Genomic DNA, 15,067 nt, shown 5'->3' with positions numbered 1-15,067 from the left:
ACTGGTCTATATTGGAACACTGGTCTTTACTGGAATACTGGACTTTCCTGGAATACTGGTCTTTATTGGAATACTGGACTTTACTGTAATACTGGTCTTTACTGGAATACTGGTCTTTACTGAATCTGTTCCTTTATTGGAATACTGGCCTTTATTGGAATACTGGCCTTTACTGGAATACTGGTCTTTACTGAATCTGTTCCTTTATTGGAACGCTGGCATTTATTGGAATCTGTTCTTTTACTGGAATCTGTTCCTTTATTGGAATACTGGTCTTTATTGGAATACTGGCCTTTATTGGAATACTGGTCTTTACTGGAATACTGGTCTTTATTGGAATCTGTTCCTTTATTGGAATACTGGTCTTTACTGGAATACTGGTCTTTACTGGAATACTGGTCTTTACTGAATCTGTTCCTTTACTGGAATACTGGCCTTTATTGGAATACTGGTCTTTACTGGAATCTGTTCCTTTATTGGAATACTGGCCTTTATTGGAATACTGGCCTTTACTGGAATACTGGCCTTTATTGGAATACTGGTCTTTACTGGAATCTGTTCCTTTATTGGAATACTGGTCTTTACTGGAATACTGGTCTTTACTGAATCTGTTCCTTTATTGGAACACTGGCATTTATTGGAATACTGGCCTTTATTGGAATCTGTTCCTTTACTGGAATCTGTTCCTTTATTGGAATACTGGTCTTTATTGGAATACTGGTCTTTATTGGAATACTGGCCTTTACTGGAATACTGGTCTTTACTGGAATACTGGTCTTTACTGGAATGTGTTCCTTTATTGGAATACTGGCCTTTATTGGAATACTGGTCTTTATTGGAACACTTGCCTTTATTGGAATACTGGTCTTTACTGGAATCTGTTCCTTTATTGGAATACTGGCATTTATTGGAATACTGGCCTTTATTGGAATACTGGTCTTTACTGGAATCTGTTCCTTTATTGGAATACTGGTCTTTATTGGAATACTGGTCTTTATTGGAATACTGGCCTTTATTGGAATACTGGCCTTTATTTGAATCTGTTCCTTTATTGGAATACTGGTCTTTATTGGAATACTGGCCTTTACTGGAATACTGGCCTTTATTGGAATCTGTTCCTTTACTGGAATACTGGTCTTTATTGGAATACTGGCCTTTTTTGGAATACTGGTCTTTACTGGAATACTGGTCTTTTGGGAATACTGGTCTTTACTGGAATTCTGGCCTCTGTTGAAATACTGGCCTTTACTGGAATACTGGTCTTTATTGGAATACTGGTCTTTGCTGGAATACTGGTCTTTATTGGAATACTGTTCTTTATTGGAATACTGGTCTTTACTGGAATACTGGTCTTTACTGAATCTGTTCCTTTATTGGAACACTGGCATTTATTGGAATACTGGCCTTTATTGGAATCTGTTCCTTTACTGGAATCTGTTCCTTTATTGGAATACTGGTCTTTATTGGAATACTGGTCTTTATTGGAATACTGGCCTTTACTGGAATACTGGTCTTTACTGGAATACTGGTCTTTACTGGAATGTGTTCCTTTATTGGAATACTGGCCTTTATTGGAATACTGGTCTTTATTGGAATACTGGCCTTTATTGGAATCTGTTCCTTTATTGGAATACTGGTCTTTATTGGAACACTTGCCTTTATTGGAATACTGGTCTTTACTGGAATCTGTTCCTTTATTGGAATACTGGCATTTATTGGAATACTGGCCTTTATTGGAATACTGGTCTTTACTGGAATCTGTTCCTTTATTGGAATACTGGTCTTTATTGGAATACTGGTCTTTATTGGAATACTGGCCTTTATTGGAATACTGGCCTTTATTTGAATCTGTTCCTTTATTGGAATACTGGTCTTTTTTGGAATACTGGCCTTTACTGGAATACTGGCCTTTATTGGAATCTGTTCCTTTACTGGAATACTGGTCTTTACTGGAATTCTGGCCTCTGTTGAAATACTGGCCTTTACTGGAATACTGGTCTTTATTGGAATACTGGTCTTTGCTGGAATACTGGTCTTTATTGGAATACTGGTCTTTATTGGAATCTGTTCCTTTATTGGAATACTGGCCTTTACTGGAATACTGGCCTTTATTGGAATCTGTTCCTTTACTGGAATCTGTCCCTTTATTGGAATACTGGTCTTTATTGGAACACTGGTCTACATTGGTCTTTACTGGAATACTAGCCTTTACTGGAATACTGGTCTGCATTGGAACACTGGTCTTTATTGGAATACTGGTCTTTACTGGAATACTGGTCTTTACTGGAATACTGGTCTTTACTGGAATACTGGTCTTTACTTCAGCGGGATTGGAGTATAACAATAAGGAAACCTTGTTAAAATTACACAAAGGGCATGAGTCAGACTAGAACACTGTGAACGCTTTTGGGCCCTTTAAGAAAAGATATCCCAATTTTGGAGGCAGTACAGAGAAAGTTCACTCAGTCGATCCCGGAGATGGAGGGACTATATCAGGAGTAGAGGTAGAGTAGGTTGGGCCTGTTCCCATTTGCTGAGAGGCAACTTTATTGAAACATTTAAGAATCTTAGGGAACTTGACAGGGTCGATGTGGAGGGGATGTTTCCCCTCGTGGGAGAGTCTCCGACTAGAATAGCATCATCTCAGAATGTGGGCTCACACATTTCAGACCGAGCTGAGGAGGGATCCCTTCTCTCAGAAGGGAGTGAATCTGTGGAATTCTTTACTGCAAGGAGCTGTCAAGACTGGGTCATTGAGTATACTCCAGGCTGATATAGACACGTTTTAAATCAGAGAATCAAGGGTTAAGGGGAAAAGGCAGGAGTTGAGAATGATCAAATCAGCTCATTGAATGGCGGGGCAGATTCGATGGGCTGAATGGCCTATTTCTGCTCCTATAATTCATGGCCTTATGGGTATATCCTGCTCACAAAAAAAGCAGAATAAATCCAATCGGGCCAATTCTCACCTTGTCTGTCTGTCCCTGATTATGTGTAAAGTGATGGAAGGTGTTGTCAATGGGTTATCGAACAGCACTCACCAATAACCTGCTGAACAGAGGTCAGTCTGGGTCCATCCAGGAGTACCCCGCTCCTGATCTCGTCACAACTCCTGTCCAGACAAACGGACTGAACTCCTGTGACGAGATCAGAATGACATTGAGGCTACATTTCACATAGTCAGGGATCAAAATGAAGTCAATGGGTATCGGGGGGGGCAAAATCTCCACTGGGTGGAGTCATACCCGGCACAGAGGAAGGTGGTCATGGTTGTTGGAGGTCAGTCATCTCAGGTCAAGGGCATCTGGACGCAAGGAGTATCAGGAATAAAAGTGATGAGCTTAGAGCATGGATCAGTACCTGGTGCTATGATGTTGTGGCTATAACAGAGACGTGGGTTTCTCAGGGGCAGGAATGGTTGCTGGAGGTTCCAGGGTTTGGAGCATTTAAAAAGAATAGGGATGGGGGAAAAAGAGGAGGGGGTGTAGTGCTCCTACTCGGAGAGGGTATCACAGCTACAGAAGCTTCCATTGTCGAGGAAGACCTGCCTACCGAGTCAGTGTGGGTGGAAATTAGGAACAGCAAGGGAGCAGTCACCTCGTTAGGGGTTTACTACAGGCCCCCCAATAGCAGCAGGGAGATGGAAGAAAGCATAGCTCAGCAGATTTTGGAAAAGTGTGGACGTAGTAGGGTTGTTGTAATGGGGGACTTTAACTTTCCCAATATTGATTGGAACCTCCTTCGAGCAGAAGATTTGAATGGAGCTGTTTTTGTAAGGTGTGTTCAGGAGGGTTTCCTAACAGCACGTTGACAGGCCGACAAGGGGAGAGGCCATTCTAGACTTGGTGCTCGGCAATGAGCCAGGGCAGGTATCAGATCTTGTGTGGGAGAGCATTTTGGTGATAGTGACCACAACTGCCTCACATTCTACATAGCTATGGAGAAGGAGAGGATTAGGCAAAATGGGAGGATATTTAATTGGGGAAGAGGAAACTATGATGCGATTAGACATGAGTTAGGAAGCATGGATTGGGAGCAATTGTTCCATGGTAAAGGCACTATAGACATGTGGAGACTGTTTAAGGAACAGTGGTTGCGAGTGATGAATAAATATGTCCCTCTGAGACGGGCAAGAAGTGGTAAGATAAAGGAACCTTGGATGATGAGAGTGGTGGAGCTTCTCGTCAAAGGGAAGAAGGTAGCTTACATAAGGTGGAGGAAGCTAGGGTCAAGCTCAGCTCTAGAGGATTACAGGCAGGCGAGGAAGGAGCTTAAAAATGGTCTGAGGAGAGCCAGGAGGGGGCACGAGAAAGGCTTGGCAGAACGAATTAGGGAGAATACAAAGGCATTTTACACTTATGTGAGGAATAAGAGAATGGTCAAAGAAAGAGTAGGGCCGATCAGGGATAGCATAGGGAATTTGTGTGTGGAGTCTGAGGAGGTAGGGGAAGCCCTAGATGAGTTTTTTGCTTCTGTCTTTACGAAAGAAACAAACTTTGTAGTGAATGAAACCTTTGAAGAGCAGGTGTGCATGCTGGAATGGATAGAGATAGAGGAAGCTGATGTGCTGAAAATTTTGTCAAACATTAAGATTGACAAGTTGCCAGGCCCGGACCAGATTTGTCCTCGGCTGCTTTGGGAAACGAGAAATGCAATTGCTTCGCCACTTGCAAAGATCTTTTCATCCTCGCTCTCCACTGGAGTCGTACCTGAGGACTGGATAGAGGCAAATGTAATTCCTCTCTTCAAGAAAGGAAATAGGGAAATCCCCGGCAATTACAGACCAGTATGTCTCACGTCTGTCGTCTGCAAGGTGTTAGAAAGGATTCTGAGGGATAGGATTTATGACCATCTGGAAGAGCATGGCTTGATTAAATGCAGTCAGCACGGCTTCGTGAGGGACAGGTCATGCCTCACAAACCTTTATCGAGTTCTTTGAGGATGTGACTAGAAAAGTTGATGAGGGTCGAGCTGTGGATGTGGTGTATATGGACTTCAGCAAGGCATTTGATAAGGTTCCCCATGGTAGGCTCATTCAGAAGGTCAGGAGGAATGGGATACAGGGGAACTTAGCTGTCTGGATACAGAATTGGCTGGCCAACAGAAGACAGCGAGTGGTAGTAGAAGGAAAATATTCTGCCTGGAAGTCTGTGGTGAGTGGTGTTCCACAGGGCTCTGTCCTTGGGCCTCTACTGTTTGTAATTTTTATTAATGACTCGGATGAGGAGATTGAAGGATGGGTCAGCAAGTTTGCAGACGACACAAAGGTTGGAGGTGTCGTTGACAGTATAGAGGGCTGTTGTAGGCTGCAGCGGGACATTGACAGGATGCAGAGATGGGCTGAGAGGTGGCAGATGGAGTTCAACCTGGATAAATGCGAGGTGATACATCTTGGAAGGTCGAATTTGAAAGCTGAGTACAGGATTAAGGATAGGATTCTTGGCAGTGTAGAGGAACAGAGGGATCTTGGTGTGCAGGTACATAGATCCCTTAAAATGGCCACCCAAGTGGACAGGGTTGTTTAGAAAGCATATGGTGTTTTGGTTTTCATTAACAGGGGGATTGAGTTTAAGAGTCGTGAGATCTTGTTGCAGCTCTATAAAACTTTGGTGAGACCACACTTGGAATACTGTGTCCAGTTCTGGTCGCCCTATTATGGGAAAGATGTGGATGCTTTGGAGACGGTTCAGAGGAGGTTTACCAGGATGCTGCCTGGACTGGAGGGCTTATCTTATGAAGAGAGGTTGACTGAGCTCGGACTTTTTTCATTGGAGAAAAGGAGGAGAGGGGCCCTAATTGAGGTATACAAGATAATGAGAGGCATAGATAGAGTTGATAGCCAGAGACTATTTCCCAGGGCAGAAATGACTAACACGAGGGGTCATAGTTTTAAGCTGGTTGGAGGAAAGTATAGAGGGGATGTCAGAGGCGGGTTCTTTACACAGAGAGTTGTGAGAGCATGGAATGCGTTGCCAGCAGCAGTTGTGGAAGCAAGGTCATTGGGGACATTTAAGAGACTCCTGGACATGCATATGGTCACAGAAATTTGAGGGTGCATACATGAGGATCAGTGGTCGGCACAACATCGTGGGCTGAAGGGCCTGTTCTGTGCTGTACTGTTCTATGTTCTATCCCTGCAGGAGTTTCTCAGGGGAATGTCTTCAATCATCTTCACTGACCTTCCCTCCATCATAAGGTCAGTATTGGTACCATTTATTTAAATAGAGAGAAGGGTTTAGACCGAGTAATTATTGGCCATTCGGCCGAAGGTCAGCAGTAGAATGATTATTGGAAAAAAGATTCTGAGGGAGAGGATAAATCTTTGTTCAGAAAGACATGGATTAATCAGCATGGATTTATTAAAGGAAGCTTGTATCTGAATACTATGAGAAGGGAGAGTTTGAGTTATGGGGAGAGGTTGGATAGGCTGGGACTTTTTTCCCTGGAGTGTAGGAGGTTGAGGGGTGACCTCATAGAGGTTTATAAAATCATGAGGGGTGTAGATAAGTTGAATTTTAGGTGTCTTTTCCCTAGGGTGGGGGATTTCAAGACTAGCGGACATATTTTTTGTGAGGTTATGAACACTGGCAGGAAGAAGAGAGGGGCTGAATACAGAGGCACCATGATTATCCAAACATCGGATTATCCAGCAAGATCACAAGGTCCCAATGCTCGGCTAAACAATGTTATCCGGAATTCGACTATCCGGAACTCAATTAACTGAATGAAATACTCCCCGTCCATGTCCTTCAGATAATCGAGGTTTCTCTATTATTTAACTGGGGAAAGACTGCAGAAAGCGACAGCACAGAGGGAGTGGGTTTGTGTATAGAATGAACTTCCGGGGAAATGGCGGATGTGAGTACAGTTACAGCATTGAAAAGACATTTAGATAAGTACATGAAGCAGAAATGTTTGGAGGGATATGGGCCAGGAGCAGACAGGTGGGTTAGTTTGGAATTATGGTTGGCATGGACTGGCTGGAACAAAGGGGTCTGTATGACTCTGTGGCTGAATGTTTGATGCGGTACAAAGACAGTCAATGAGGGCAGTGTGTTGGATTTGGTCTATATCAGTTTGAGCAACGCTTTTTATTTGGCAGGATGTGGCACACTGGTCACAGACGTTAAAACCGGGATCCAAGGCAGACTAGTAAAATCGATCCAATAGCAGCTCAGAACGAGGGAGTAAAGAGTAATGATGGGTGGGTGTTTCTGTGGCTGGCAGGGGGATTCCCCAGCCCTCAGTCCGACACTCCCTGCTGTTTGTGGAACATGTCAATGATTTGCCCTTGAATACAGAGGGTATGGTTAAGAGGTCTGTTAGTGCAAAGGTTAGCTGTGTCCTTGTAATGTTGATAAAGACTGCAAGAATGGCACAGACAGCTGGACAGAACGTCAGTAGGTGGAGGTCAAAGGTAAAGTCATGTACTTGGAGAAGGCCAACCAGACAAGACTTAGAGAATAAACGGTAGATACTGAGAGGTCTGGGGCAATCAGTGGACATGTCCATGGTGTGTTGGAAGTGGCTGGCGGGTCAATAAAGTGGCAAAGAAACCATTTGACATTCGTTATAAGAGCTGGAAGGCTAAGATTGATCTGTATAAAACCCTGGTTAGAGGCTAGTGCTGGATTTCTGCACGCACCCTATTCTCAGAAAGATACAGCTGCACTGGAGAGGCTGCAGAGGAGGTGTGTTAAAGTTCTCATTGCGCAGAGATTTCAGTGACCCAAATGAAACAAGGCAAGAAGTGTTAACTATCTGCAAATTAAACTGTCCAAATCCTGGGAATTAATTTAAAAATTATTGTTTCAGAACATGGGAGTTGGATTTTCATCAAATCATACTCGTTGAACTCATCGTTATGACCTTGTGTTTTTACAGGATTATTACACAACTGGAGTCATTCAGTGTCCTGACGGTATTTCAGTGCAAGAACTCCGGGATGCGTGCGACTATCTGTGCATCAACTTTAGTCACAATACAATCCGCTGTCGCGATCTCAGTAAGTACGTAACATGGGAACAATTCTTCACATCATCACATAGCGGGCAAGGACTGGCTGAGGCATTTGGCTTCCTAATATTTCTCATTTCAGTTCATGACAAAAGGTGAGTGGGTGCAATATAATAAAACCTGTTGCCGGGCCCAGCGATGTCGCTGTCTGAGTGACGCAGATACACCACCATGATTGCAACCCAGAGATACTGAAAGAATGGTGATATGTTTCCAGGGTTGGGTGGTGTTCCCATGCAGGTAAAAACAATGACTGCAGATGCTGGAAACCAGATTCTGGATCAGTGGTGCTGGAAGAGCACAGCAGTTCAGGCAGCATCGAGGAGCTTCAGTAAAATCGACGTTTCGGGCAAAAGCCCTTCATCAGGAATAAAGACAGAGAGCCTGAAGCGTGGAGAGATAAGCTAGAGGAGGGTGGGGGTGGGGAGAGAGTAGCATGGTGTTCCCATGTGTCTGCCTCTTGTCCTTCTAGATGTAGGTTTGGAAGATGCTATTGAAGAAATCTCAGCTTTTCTGGTGCTTGTGATTCACCAGGTAATGCTATTTCTATGTCCACATGAATTCACGGTCATGCAAACCATACCATTTATGGCCTGCTGTTCCCTTCAATACAATCCAACCTGATCTAATCGGGCTTCAACTCTGCTTTCCTGTTTCTCCCGAAATCCTTTCATTCTCTTATCAGTCAGGAATCTACCTGACTCGACCTTTAAAATATCCAATGCTGCAGTCGCTTTGCTGTCTGGGGAAGAGAAGTCTACAGATCTCTGACCCTCTGAAAGAAAAAGAACGAATCCTCATTTCAGTCGAGAAACCAGCTCCTAACTCCAGTATCTCCGAAAAGAGGAAACATCCTCTCACATCCACTCTGCCAAGTTCCCTCAAGACCTTGTATCTTTCAGTTAGATCACCCCGTAAGAAACTCAAATGAACGCAGACCCAGCCAGTTTTCTCTTTCATGACTGGATAAACCCTTATCGATCGGGTGCACCTTCTCTGAGCTATTTTTAGTGCAATTGTATCCTTGCGTAAAAAAGAAACCAAAACTGGGCATTTAACTCCAGATGTGGCCTTAGCAACACCCTGTGAAACCATTGCAACATGTCCCAACTTCTATATTCCAGTTCCTTCAAAATGATTAAGTGTGCCATCCATCATCCTAAATACTTGCTGGACCTTCAGACTGACTTTTTGTGATATATATATCAGGACACCTCAAAGAGCTCTGCAATCTCTCTCCATAACATAAATCAATAAATACAATGCTGCCTTTCTGTTCTTCCTGCCAAAATGGGCAAGTTCATATTTCACACAATATACTCCCAACTGCCAATGGGCTGCCTGCCAACTTACCCAAACTGTATCTCTTTGTAAACCCCTTACGTCCTCTTCATAAGTAACTCTCCTACCTATTGTTGAATAATCAGCAAATTTAGTAACAAAACTTTCACCCCTTCATCCACATCATTAATAATAGGTTGCAAACAGCTGTGGTCTCAGCATTGATTCCTGTCAACTCAAAAATGACCCACTTATCTCTGCTTCCTGTTGGTTGACCCATCCTCTCTCCAGGTCAATAACTTTCCCGTGAGCTCTTATTTTGTGTAGGACCTTTGATGTGGCACTTGGTGAAATGGTTTGAACAGGGGTGACCATGGACAGCATGGACTGGAGGTTCTGATCTCTGCTCACACTGTGGACATCTCCTCCAGGTGCTCTGTTACATGAGCTGTCAAACGATGGGGCACGGAAGCAGTTCGAGAGGAACCTGGAAGAGTTGGTGTTTCCCCTGATGGTGTCAAGTGCCCGGAAAGGGGAGCGGGAGTGCCACGTGGTGGTGCTGGCGCATGAGGACACAGTGGACTGGGATCAACAACACCCACCACAGATGGGAGAGGAATATTCTCAAAGTAAGAGCTGAGTGTGGCTGAGATATCCCTTCACCATGAAACATTTGATCTGTGCAACGTTGGGTCCTTAATTGCTTTGACAAGAACACACTGTCCCACATTTGCGGTAAATTTGTCAATTCCACATTAATTCGAGCAGTTATCTGTCTGATGGCCCAGTGATAATGGGGTTAATTATCACGTTCCATAGTTGCCATGATTAGCTCTGCATGGACCCTGGATCAACAACAACTGAGTGCTTTTCTGTAGTGCCTTCAACGTAGTGAAACATCTCAAAAGCCTCATTTATTAAAACAAGGTTTGATACCGTAACTCAAAGGGAAGATAGCAGGCCAGAAGAGGTACGTTTTAAGGAACTCAAAAGGGGAAGTTGAGAGTTTGAATGAGGAAATTCCAGAGGTTCCGGGTTTTACTCACCAACAGAGACGGGGAATGAGTGTGGCAGAGGAATACACTGGCACTCACTAGTTTCACTACTTCACATGTTCCATCAAAGAGTAAACATTGCATCACACCAATCACTAAAAACTGTTTCTCTTTGTCACTGTTAACTAGAATGACAGACTTACACCAATAAACTGAAACATGACACCTGTATTGTAGAGAAACATAGTCCTCAAACAAGCGGCATACTGGTTATCTGTTAAATCCTATGCAAATAAGACTGTATCCCTTGAAATCCCAATTCCAAACACACTCACTCCCATACACACTCTAACTTGCACACTCACTCACAGCCACACTCTCACAGTTACTCACCCCCTCACACTCAGACATTTACTTGCTTACACACACACTCGCAGTCACACTCACATTTACTCACACACACTCACCCGCACTCACAAATTTACTCTCTCACACACACAGATGTGCACATTCACTCTCCCACACACCCTCTCACACAAACATTCATTCACAGGCAGGCTATGGCCATCCCACTTCAGTCAGTGACCTGTGCACAGAAAACAAGCCACATTTTTCAGCATCTTATGTCCCAACCCCATGCTGCGGGTTCAATAAGGACTCCCCTTTCCTAAAGGACACAGGAATACACAGGAAACGAGAGGGATGTGGGTGCGAAATGGGAATATTAACCATGTTGTTTCTGTTTCAGTTATTTATAGCACCAAACTGTACAGGTTCTTCAAGTATATTGAGAACCGGGAGGTCGCCAAACAGGTGTTGAAGGACCGAGGGCTAAAGAACATCCGTATTGGAATTGAAGGTGAGCCGGATGGAATGGTAAGAAATGGGAGTCAAGAGAGTGGTGCTGAAAAAGCACAGCAGGTCAGGCAGCATCTGAGGAAATTGACGTTTCAGGCAAAAGCCCTTCATCAGGAATGATTCTCCTGCTCCTCGGATGCTGCCTGACCTGCTGTGCTTTTCCAGCGCCACACTCTTGACTCTAATCTCCAGCATCTGCAGCCCTCACGTTTGTAGATTAGATTACATTACAGTGTAGAAACAGGCCCTTCGGCCCAACAAGTCCACACCGACCCGCCGAAGCGAAACCCACCCATACCCCTACATTTACCCCTTACCTAACAATACGGGCAATTTAGTATGGCCAATTCACCTGACCCTGCACATCTTTGGACTGTGGGAGGAAACCGGAGCACCCGGAGGAAACCCACGCAGACACGGGGAGAACGTGCAAACTCCACACAGTCAGTCGCCTGAGGCGGGAATTGAACCTGGGTCTCAGGCGCTGTGAGGCAGCAGTGCTAACCACTGTGCCACCGTGCCGCCCCACTGTGCCACCGTGCCGCCCACAGGCACGGTGGCACCACGTTCACCTGGTAAGAAATGGGAGTTTGCCTGAGAACGGCTGATCTCACTGCCAGAGCCATGAAGACCCTTTTGAAGTAGTCATATTTGTCATGCCACAAGTGGTTCCAGCACAGGAGGCCAGTCGGCCCATTGTGTTCATTCCAGCTCTCCAAATAAGCAATTGACATTGCCCCACATCCTCTCCTTTTTAAAAAGGACGAGGAGCAGCTTCTTTTTTTTACACAGAGTGTGGTTTGTGTGTGGACCGAACGTTCAGGGGAAGTGGTAGATACAGGTACAATTACAACATTTAAAAGACATTGAGAGATGTACTGAATGGGAAAGGTTTGGAAGGATATGGGCCAGGAGCAGGCAGGTGGGACTAGTTTAGTTTGGGAACGTGGTTGGCATGGACTGGTTGGACTGGAGGGTCTGTTTCTGTGCTGTATGCCTGTATGTGAACAGTCTAATCTTTACCAATCCGCCCATGTCACTGAAATGCCTCATCTCTGAATTCCATCTATTCCCCTGAATCTTTCCTACATCCTAATGCCTTCACAGTCTGTCTCATGTCTCATGCCCAGAACTGCACTGAATATTCCAGCTGAGGTCTAACCAAAGTCTCACAACATTGGTCATGTGCTCGATGCTGCTATTAAGAAAGCCTATATGCAGGATGCTTTATGAACCAACCCCTCACCAGGTAGCTCCATTAATGCACCTTTACGGCTGCACCCTTTTTTGTTACCACTGGGTTTCCTGCCGACACATTCACTTCTGTACATTGAACTTCGTGTCACCTGTCCGTCCACATCACTGACCTATGTCCTTGTTTAAAAGCGGCGCCCTATCCTCCTCAGTTTATACTGCTTCCAGGGAAAGGGGGAGAGCTCCCTTATCCTGGGAAATTGAACCCTGGGACCTTTTATAACATATTGAAAGGAGTTTTGGTCTGACAGCTCACACACCTTTTTGTCTGTCAGGATTACAGACCAAACCCTCACGTGACCTGAGCCTAACCCTAGTGACTCAGGGGAGAGTGCTATCCACCCTCCCCCCCCCCCCCCCCCCCCTCACACACACACCTCCACATCCCCACCCACGTTCAGAAGCCCTGAAGTTGTCATAAGGGTTAACTCTGTAACACGTTTGTACACAGTAGGATCCCAGAAGAGCGGAGTGCGAGTGACAGGTTAATGTTTTTGTGCCGTGTTGCCTAGGTTACCCGACGTGTAAGGAGAAGCTGAAGCTGCGAGCTGGGGGCCGTTACGAGGTGATCTACAACTATGTGCAGCGACCATTCATCCACATGTCCTGGGAGAAGGAGGAGGGGAAGAGCCGGCATGTGGATTTCCAGTGTGTCAGGAGCAGGTCTGTCACCAACCTGACCTCACCGCCCCGTGACCATGGCAACACCCATCACCCACAGGTGGATGAGCTCGACATCCTGGGCCCAGCACAGGAGCAGGCCGTGGGGGTTAGCACCTCCTCCACCGAGTAAGCAAAATCCTGGGGCATGAGCAACTAACAACAGGTCAGGACACGGTAACAACTGGGCCCCAGGTCATGGACACGTCAACAACAGGCCCCAGGTCATGGACACGTTAACAACTAGGCCCTGGGTCATGGACACGTTAGCAACTGGGCCCCAGGTCACAGACACGTCAACAACAGGCCCCAGGTCATGGACACGTTAACAACTAGGCCCTGGGTCATGGACACGTTAACAACTGGGGCCCCAGGTCATGGACACGTTAGCAACTGGGATCCCAGGTCACGGACACTTAACAACTGGGCCCTGGGAAATGGAGCTGCGCTTTGGGCTGCTCTGTCACAGGTACAAGAGGAGGATTGTGGTGCTCCTCAACACTATGCTGTGACAGCACAGAGCATGGTGATTTGGTCTGTGAGGGGATCCTGTGCAATGATCAAGTGTGGAGAAACCGGTACTGATCAGGTGTGAGGCTCTCACTGTGTTCAAACACATAGGTTCTGGCACTGAGTGGGTGTGGCAGAATCTAATGGTGATCAGGTGCAGGAGATCCACACAGTGCAGGGACCTGGTGTGAGGACCAGGTTTAATGATCCAATGCATGAATCTGTTGTGCGGGCTCTGGTGCGAAGATCAGAAGCAAGGCTGTCTGGCACCCTGGATTCTTTTTTTAATTCATGTGTGGAATATGGGCGTCACTCTAGGCCCAGCATTTACTGTTTGTCCCTAGTTGCCCCTTGAGAAGGTGGGGATGAGCTGCCTTCTTGAACCACTGCAGTCCATGTGCTGTAGGTTGACCCACAATGCCCTCAGGGAGGGAATTCCATGATTTTGACCCAGCGACACTGAAGGAATGGTCATGTCTTTCCAAGTCAGGATGGTGAGGGGAATCTGTAAGTGATGTTCTCACATCTGTGTAGAAGCTACCATGGGTCTGTTCGGGGGGAGGCAGGAGCTGTTCGTGAGAGAGATGATGCACGCGGGAGTGTGTATTATGGGGAGAGGCCAGGGTAATTGCCATCATAGTTGAGCCTCTGAAATAGGCCACAAATTTTGACAACTCTTGGTTTATGGAATGATATTAACAGCTGGAATCAGAGCCTCTGACTGATTCCCTTCTCTCAGAGGCAGAGATTTACAGCATCGTGACCCTTCTGTACTTTGTGTATTTGCTCGATCCTGATTGGAGTGATCCCAAAACCAGTCCCACCGCCCTACATTCAAACTAAAACCAATCCCACTCAGTCCTCGTATCCATGTATCTATTCCAAACTGCCCCTATTCTCCTTTGAGTCCTCTACTTGCATTCTGAATAAATACAATGGTCACTGATTCTTCTGGTCTGTGCTCCAACTAAGCACCATGAAACTTCTCCCATTTTAAATTGGAGCCACTGACTCACCAGTCTGTGGACACTATCCAAATTCTCCTACGTTTCCCATGCTGCTAAATTTTCCCTGGCCCAGTGTCTGCTGTGCTCCGCTATCATCCTGAGAAATCGTCTTTCAAGAAACCACACCCAGCTGTGAGCCAGAGTTGGTGTAGGTGCATCATTACTCCCTTTAGCCTGTTCGCTAAAATGTCAGACACAGTTTGTTCAGGAACAGGCTCCCAGATTTGGGGCACCTTAAGTCGTACAGTGTATGGAGCGTCTTTATTTAAACTGAAACTGTTTGTAGCTGAAAGGATGACTCAGAAAATGAAAACACGAAACAAGAGCAACTCTGGGGCACATCCCTCTGTACAAACCAGCTCACACGAGATCATACCGTACAAAGATCATAGGCTAATCCAACAGGGCAAAACTACAGCTGCAAAGAAAGCCAAGTCAACATTTGATTTGAAATTTGAGGGGCCCATTCAGAAACAAGTGTGGTGC

General features: G+C 45.5%; 1 protein-coding gene across 1 annotated transcript in view; it reads left to right on the top strand.

Moving 5' to 3' along the window:
- LOC122562994 (BTB/POZ domain-containing protein KCTD20-like) overlaps positions 1-14,608 on the top strand; it is a 66,238-nt gene extending 51,630 nt beyond the window's left edge. Inside the window, exons 5-8 of the mRNA XM_043716294.2 lie at positions 7,885-8,005; positions 9,729-9,926; positions 11,041-11,151; positions 12,917-14,608. Of these exons, the coding sequence (XP_043572229.2) occupies positions 7,885-8,005; positions 9,729-9,926; positions 11,041-11,151; positions 12,917-13,197 (711 nt within the window). The 3' untranslated portion in view covers positions 13,198-14,608. The remainder of the gene's footprint in view (positions 1-7,884; positions 8,006-9,728; positions 9,927-11,040; positions 11,152-12,916) is intronic.
- Positions 14,609-15,067: the final 459 nt, after the last annotated feature.

This window comes from Chiloscyllium plagiosum, unplaced genomic scaffold (genome assembly GCF_037043375.1).
Source record: "Chiloscyllium plagiosum isolate Xiang-an unplaced genomic scaffold, Cpla_swu_hap1 HiC_scaffold_26, whole genome shotgun sequence".
Lineage (NCBI taxonomy): Eukaryota > Metazoa > Chordata > Chondrichthyes > Orectolobiformes > Hemiscylliidae > Chiloscyllium > Chiloscyllium plagiosum.
This window is presented reverse-complemented; position numbering and strand designations above follow the sequence as displayed.